Source organism: Symphodus melops (genome assembly GCF_947650265.1).
Source record: "Symphodus melops genome assembly, chromosome: 19".
Lineage (NCBI taxonomy): Eukaryota > Metazoa > Chordata > Actinopteri > Labriformes > Labridae > Symphodus > Symphodus melops.
The window spans coordinates 22,271,244-22,278,743 of NC_136709.1; the positions used below are offsets into that span (position 1 = coordinate 22,271,244).

At 49.7% G+C, this 7,500-nt stretch overlaps 3 protein-coding genes across 5 annotated transcripts in view; 1 reads left to right on the forward strand and 2 right to left on the reverse strand.

The window, feature by feature from the left end:
- map3k9 (mitogen-activated protein kinase kinase kinase 9) overlaps positions 1 to 512 on the reverse strand; it is a gene marked incomplete at its 5' end in the record, with an annotated part of 5,516 nt that extends 5,004 nt beyond the window's left edge. The window contains one exon of the mRNA XM_079369296.1: positions 452 to 512. Coding sequence (XP_079225422.1) covers positions 452 to 512 — 61 coding nt within the window. The remainder of the gene's footprint in view (positions 1 to 451) is intronic.
- A 684-nt stretch (positions 513 to 1,196) lies between these two features.
- Positions 1,197 to 7,500, reverse strand: part of slc8a3 (solute carrier family 8 member 3) — a 43,229-nt gene continuing 36,925 nt past the window's right edge. Inside the window, exons 5-7 of one of the 3 annotated variants that reach the window (XM_079370461.1) lie at positions 3,439 to 3,456; positions 1,775 to 1,902; positions 1,197 to 1,463 (exon numbers count right to left, since the gene is read on the reverse strand). In XM_079370461.1, coding sequence (XP_079226587.1) covers positions 1,266 to 1,463; positions 1,775 to 1,902; positions 3,439 to 3,456 — 344 coding nt within the window. In that variant the 3' untranslated portion in view covers positions 1,197 to 1,265. Of the gene's footprint in view, positions 1,464 to 1,774; positions 1,903 to 3,438; positions 3,457 to 7,500 lie in introns of those variants that run through there. The other 2 variants (XM_079370462.1, XM_079370464.1) reach the window with 2 other exon arrangements.
- The window catches only part of atl1 (atlastin GTPase 1), a 170,355-nt gene continuing 169,319 nt past the window's right edge, over positions 6,465 to 7,500 (forward strand). Inside the window, exon 1 of the mRNA XM_079370466.1 lies at positions 6,465 to 6,468. The gene's annotated coding sequence lies outside the window, so the exon portion shown is untranslated. The remainder of the gene's footprint in view (positions 6,469 to 7,500) is intronic.

The window sequence follows — 7,500 nt, forward strand, 5'->3', positions numbered from 1 at the left end:
GAAACTCATCGCCTCCTCGCAGCTCAACGTGAGCGCTCAGCGTCCTCAGGTGGAGGAGCGTGGCGTCCACAGGAAGCTGGGCGGACAGCGGGGACGCCGTGCTGATTCAAAGTGTCAGGCCATGTGAGCCGCCTGCGTGCTCTTCTCATGAAAAAGTAAAGAGCAGCGCTGGATTAAATATTTCAGCAGGAGAGTGACGGAGCGAGTCCTTCGTGGCGCTCGCCACACGCCGCTTGTGAGTGCGTGGGACAGAGCGACAGCTGCGGGCTGACATGATGGATGAGCTCAGAATCATTCCGGAGCGTCAGGAGAGGAATCACAGCGACTGAGATACTTTGGGGCTGAAGTCGGTGAAAGTTTTAGATGATGACATCATCAATCTGCTGCGAGTCAGACGAGAAGATTTGATACCACTCATGAAGCTGCTTAGCTTAGCATAAAGACGACTAGCCTGGCTGTAACTGAGGCTTTCCAAATCCATCATCCAGCACCTCGAGAGCTCTCCACTTCATTATCCTGATTAGTTTGATTTGTATAGACCGGCACAGGAAGTGAGTCTAAAACCAGGAAGTGAGTTAGCATGTTAGCTCCGCGGGTTCTTAACTCTAAAAGTCTAAATGTGTATTTTGAATGTGTTTGTGTTTAGACTGAAATAAGATCTGTGGTTAACACAAGCTGAAGAGATGTTGATGTTTTGTTAGACGAGATAAACTACGTTAGCTAAGACCAACACTTGTGACTTTTAAAGTTTTTACGCAAACTTTAAACGGCGGTTGCTAACGAGTAGCTAACTGAAACTACAGTGGTTGTCATGGAGACGTTAAACATCATCACGCCGGGAACTCTCTCCCTAATCCTCCTTACAGCCTCTAGTCATGTTTTTCAGAGGTTAATAAACAACTTATTAAGCTAACGTTTAGCTAGCTTGTCAAATCCGCTGATTAGATCGATGAAACATAACGGTCGTGACATCATTACAAACGCGGTGTAGTTAGCTTGTAGCATGACGTTAGCTTTTTACTTCTCTGGGCTGCATTAACTCTTCAGACTTCATATAAATGATGTTCATCTGTAAAGATTATCAGCTGAACTAAACAGCATCAGAAACATTGACCATGGAGACACCTGTAGCGCTCGCGTCACCATGTAGGGAGGCTATAGTCCTCACGCGGGCGGCCCGGGTTCGAGTCCAGCCTGAGGCCCTTTTCCGTATGTCATTCCCCTCTCTCGCCCTGATTTCCTACACTATCCACTGCCTCTCTCTCTCAATGAAGGCTGGAAAAAGCCCAAAAAAATTTCATTTCGATGTGATGAAATGATGTGGAGGGGTTCAAACCCCTCAGGTCAGAGGTCATCACATTACCTGCACTGACTGTGATGGCCTCCATGAACTGGTCTCTCCACGAGTTGGTTCCCACCACCAGAGCCAGGTTGGTCTTCTTGATCAGCTTATCCACTGTGCTCTGTGAGACCCAAAAAACACAATCTGAACATGGTTCACGTCAGGAGCTTTCAAACATGCAGCGAGCTCCAAGAAGGGCGAACTGCGTTAGTGCTGCGAGTTCACCACAAGATGGCAGTGTAGTACAGAGAAGACAAGGTCTCTGCTGTCCTACAGAGAACTGTGTGAAGACGGCAGAAACACGTGGGAGACTGGTTGGACAGGTTTCAGGATGTTTATATATGTGTGTGTGTGTATTCATATGTCTGTGTGTTCATGTGTCTGTGTGTGTTTGGTTGCCGTTGGCGCCGTTTGATGAGTAGCCCCTCCCACCTTAAACTCGTATGATTCCTCGATAATGACTTCCAGCTTCGAGTGTCCCCTCCCCAGCACCGGTTTCCCCATCTCGGCGATGCGCCTGGCTTCCTCCTCGTCTGATGTCATCTTCCTGTCTGAAACGTCTGAGCGCCGAGGGCGAGCGAGAGAGAGAGAGAGAGAGAACACAAAGGAAGCACGGTGAGAGAGATGATTAGCACGTTGTTCATCTCAGAGGTCAAACAGCAGAAAGCCTTCATCAGCTCCAACCTACTGCTTTGATTGGTCCAGGTGAGACAGGCTCGCAGAAAACACACACACACACACACACACACACACACACACACACACACACACACACACACACACACACACACAACACACCACACTCAAAACCGATTATTTTCATTTTTCTAAAAAAACATTGAATTTTTAACGGTCTCCGGGCTCCATGAAGGTCAATGAGAAGGACGATGTTTGACTTTCATGATCCTCATTAAACACGTGCAGATGAACGTCGGACCTGTCGAGCTCTTCTTCCTCATTTGGACCCATTTTTCTGTTTAAGCCGTGTGAAAAAAATCACAAAGACACTGACTGAGCTTCACTTCTCCAACGTACGAACGCCAGTGTGTGCGCTCATTTCCACGCCAAGTCGGGCTCTCAAACCCTTTTCAACACGTTTCATTAACAGCACGTCAGGGAGGCTGTGACGTTATTTCAAAAGATTTAATGAGAAGTGACGAATGAGGACTCGTTCTACGTCACCAGCAGTTAAAGTTTCCCAAACAAACCGCTTCCTGTGGCGCCATCAGGAGACGCTCTCCTGAGTGCACCGCTGCACAGATCGCCACAACATCAACTCTTCGCTGTCAGACTCGATGAAGGAGGAGCGATCCAGGCGTCAGGCCCCCGCTGAGCCACCTGCGCAGAGACCTCGTCTTCTTTTATTCGAGTCCTGAGTCCCCGCCGCCGCTCTCCTCCGACAACGCGCTCGCCATTAAATATTAACGTTGCTATTAAAGATCACAGCCAAGTCCCTGTGATAGGAGCGTGTGGCAAGCTCTCACACACACCACACACACACACACACACACACACACACACACACACACACACACACACACAGGCATGAATAATATACCAGTGCATGAGTGCCAGCACACACACTTTTAAGCTAAATCAATTACACACACAGAAAGTGTACCCTGAAGTCCTGACAGGATTTCTTTCGCTCGGGTTTAAAATTTGATTATCCAGCCGCTCGCCGGCTCGCCGCCGCACCACAACATGACACAAATTTCCCTGACAAGGACGAGAGAAATAATAACACAATCACACAAAAGGTAATTAAATTTCTAATTCAGGAACGGCAGGTTTTTATCTTCCCACGGTTTATCAAGTGTCTGTGGCTCGTTCAGTGTAATTTATGGATTTATGATTAATTAATCATCTGATTATCTTAAAATCCATCATTAAGAGGTGGAGAGAGGAGCAGGAGCCTGTGTCTGTGACAAACCCACGATTCAATAATGAAGCGCAGTTCCTGGAATGGCCACAGGGGCCGGGCTCCAGGGTCAATCATGCGGTTAGTTTGCACACACAGCCTGGAATCTTTACATCATCAGAATGATCAGTGATGCACATCATGCAATCAAGCTCTTCTCACGAGGAGGTCTTACCTTCAGCTAACAACAGAGCTGTGACAGGAGGAGGAGGAGGAGGAGGAGGAGGAGGAGGGGGAGGAGGAGGGGGAGGGGGAGGAGGAGGAGGAGGAGGAGGAGGGGGAGGAGGAGGGGGAGGAGGAGGAGGAGGGGAAACAGGAAGAACAGATGATGAGTGGAGATGGAATAAACATGCACAAAGAAAGAAAGGAATGAGGCTGATAAGGAGAATCTCAGGGAATGATCTGATATCGACCCGAGCGCTGATACATGCGGCCCTGATTATTCTGCTGAGCTCGTCAAAGGAGATGTGGCACTTTGCAGCTTTTTACGAGCACGACTGCACGATGTCCGATAGAAATCAACACGGCATGATGTCCAGCTAGAAACATAACATTAAGTCCAAACTTCACAGCTCCGTGCCGATGTCAGAAGAGTAATCACACATTCACTTTTATTCAACGACTTCAGGATCAATACGAGAGGTGAAAAGAACCTGCACAGAGATTCTTAGTCACTGCCCTGTTGGTGAGGACAAACCTTTAAATACAACCGTTTGTGGGATCTGTTATGCAAGAGGAAGTGTCGTCCCTGTCGATATGTCGGAGGTGAAGATGACAGAATGTGATTTGACAGCCTTCCTTTGGGCGGGGGAAGAGAGCGTAAAAAACACAAAAAAACCGGCAAAGAATACCTGCCAGCAAGTCTGCAAACTTCTGATGTCAGAGTCACCGTCAGCGAGGACTTGGAAAAAAACTTCCTGACACAAACCTTGAGCAGAACCACTCGATTGGTGGATCTGCCTCAAACCTCGACTGCATTAAAGGTCAAATTCTGTAAAATCTTCTCCTCCATGTTCCTCTAACATGTCAGTCCACAAACCCCCCCATGATGAGTCCATCCTCTCCGTCTTCTGCCTGCTCAAACAGGCCGTTTCCCTTCATGACATCACAAAGGGCAGTAGCCCCTCCCCTTCATGACATCACAAAGGGCAGTAGCCCCTCCCCCAGGTGGGTGACACTCCCACAGCTAGGTGTTTGTTCTGCCCTCTGAGTCTGCCTTCTCACTGTAAACAATAGGACATGGAGCCAGAAAGCAGCGAGTACACCCGAGCCCTTCCAGAGAGGGGGCGTGGCCAGACACAGCTCATTTACATATTTAAAGCTACAGACACAGAAACAGCCTGTTCTGAGCAGGGCTGAAATAGAGGGGTTTATAGACATGATCAAATACAGGATCAGAGTGGATTTACAACAACACACTTCACACACATGATGAAGAGGAGCGAGGACACTGATTTCACCTGAAGAAGAAGAGGAGGTCATGTGACCTTTAAAGAACATGATTAAGTAAAAAAGAGACCCTAACCCTGCCGAAGCAGATTTTTACAGGATCCCCATCAGAGGAGGAAGTCCTCATGTGGCTTTCATCCTCTAAAGATTCATGTTGACAGCTCTTCAACGTCTTCATCAGAATTTCTCCTGAATCATAAATCAAGGACAAAGTGTTCACACACGAAAGGGATCAGAGACTGTTGGAAGGACAAGACAATGTCAGGAACAGTACAGCCCCCTCTGAAACCTCCAGCACCCAGACGTGCTGCTAATTAACCAGCTAATCAACTTTCTAAATCAAGAACAGTTGATCATCATTAGCAGCTACGTGCATCAATTGCTGTAAGCACTGTTTAATTATCATTCATACGACACGAGTTAAAACCCAGCTGAGGAGTCTTCATGTCTGAACCACTGCAGACAGAACTGTGCTGTTTATATAAACAGAAACACTAACAGGAAACTCATCCCATCAATATCGACATCAGATCCACAGGAGCGTTGACCGTTAGCATCTGTTAGCCTCAAAACATGTCCACAAAGAGACAGAGAGGAGACGTTTGGACATTTCTGTCCTTACAGATCTATGTGTGTGTGTGTGTGTGTGTGTGTGTGTGTGTGTGTGTGTGTCATCAGTGTTGTTTTGTCCTGCGCTCTCGGCTGAATCTGATCCGTCTCGTTACAAAAGAGTGAGTCCTTCTGTGGAGCCAACACGCCGCTGTCGCACCACGCCACTGTCGCACCGCGCCGCTGTCCTACCACGCCGCTGTCGCACCACGCCGCTGTCCTACCGCGCCGCTGTCGCACCACGCCGCTGTCGCACCACGCCGCTGTCGCACCGCGCCGCTGTCCTACCACGCCGCTGTCGCACCACGCCGCTGTCCTACCGCGCCGCTGTCGCACCGCGCCGCTGTCGCACCGCGCGTCTCCACAGCTCATTAAAACAGAATCATCATCAGACTTACTGGGACTCTTCTGATTGGCTGAGGCTGGGGGCGTGTCTGATGGAGAGGAAGCTCTTTACCTTTATGAAGTTCATGTGTAAGATTATCTGTGTGTGTTATAATCATCTCACAGGCTGTCTGTCGAGGGAAGCGGCGTGATGCTGCACGCCGCTCTAAAGGCCTGACACACGTCCTCATGGAAACACGGAATACTGGGATCGAGAGGAAAGGATGGATAACACTGTAGATCTAATGGGAAAGGAAAGGACAGTTCTGCAGAGATGGATGAATGGATGGAGAGACAGGTGATACATGTGTGAATAGATTTAGAGGGATGCTCTGATTGGTGGGAACAGGACAGTGAGAGGGTTGGAATAAAGCAGGAACGCAGGGAGGAGAGAGGAGTGAAGCAACATGGATGACTGACAGGAGGACGCAGGGAGGAGAGAGGAGTGAAGCAACATGGATGACTGACAGGAGGACGCAGGGAGGAGAGAGGAGTGAAGCAACATGGATGACTGACAGGAGGACGCAGGGGGGAGAGAGGAGTGAAGCAACATGGATGACTGATGGGAGGACGCAGGGGGGAGAGAGGAGTGAAGCAACATGGATGACTGACGGGAGGACGCAGGGGGGAGAGAGGAGTGAAGCAACATGGATGACTGATGGGAGGACGCAGGGAGGAGAGAGGAGTGAAGCAACATGGATGACTGACGGGAGGACGCAGGGAGGAGAGAGGAGTGAAGCAACATGGATGACTGACGGGAGGACGCAGGGGGGAGAAGGTTCCTCTCGGTCTTTAACGCTACCTGACCTGCTGCACTTTCAAAACTGTGTCAATAAACAGAACTGAACTGTTTCTGTCCCATAAAGCTCAAATCACCAGCTGACCACCAAACACACATTCATCTATGTATAACATATTAGATAAAACCCGATCCTGGTCCTGGTCCTGACTCTGGTCCTGGTCCTGGTCCTGACCCTGACCCTGATCCTGATCCTGACCCTGACCCTGACCCTGGTCCTGGTCCTGGTCCTGGTCCTGGCCCTGACCCTGGTCCTGGTCCTGACCCTGACCCTGGTCCTGGTCCTGGTCCTGGCCCTGACCCTGACCCTGACCCTGGTCCTGACCCTGATCCTGGTTCAGCATGTCTGAGTAGGCAGGAGGTCAGACTTGATTGACAGGTGGTCCCGTTGTTGGAGTTAGCCTGGAGGCTTTAGCTCTTAGCATGTTGAGTTAACAGCTGAGTTTGACAACAACATGGCGACCGCCATCTTTAGGCTTCAAGAAGCCTCTTCAGAAACCCGTCGGTGACGTCACCGATACGACATCACGGATGAACCGGCGTTAGCGTGACGCACGCTTAGATGGATGAGAGATCTTTATACCGTACATCCACCTGCAGACCTGTTGGCACACGAGCTGCTCGGGGATCCGTTGAGCGTTTCCTCTGAGTGACGTGTTAAATAATCGCTTCGCCGGTCTGCACGGCTGTTCATCTCGCACGGAGCGCACACGGAGAGCGGCGGGATCAGACGCCGTCACACGTCCATCATCGTGTTCTGCTGAGTACACGCCATTCTGCATCTTCTGAGGCAGCGCCGCCGGACTGAATGAAATGTTTCCTGAATGTTGGAGGATTTCGCTCCAGCAGCTCGACCGTCTTCAGCTGGCGTCTGAAAAGGCGAGTTTTTAATCACGCTGAGCGAACTAAAGAGTGTGACATCAATAAATCTTAAAAACATTCGCTTTGACCTTCGTCATGAAGACGTCTCACATCATGGTCGATGCCGCTCCTGTA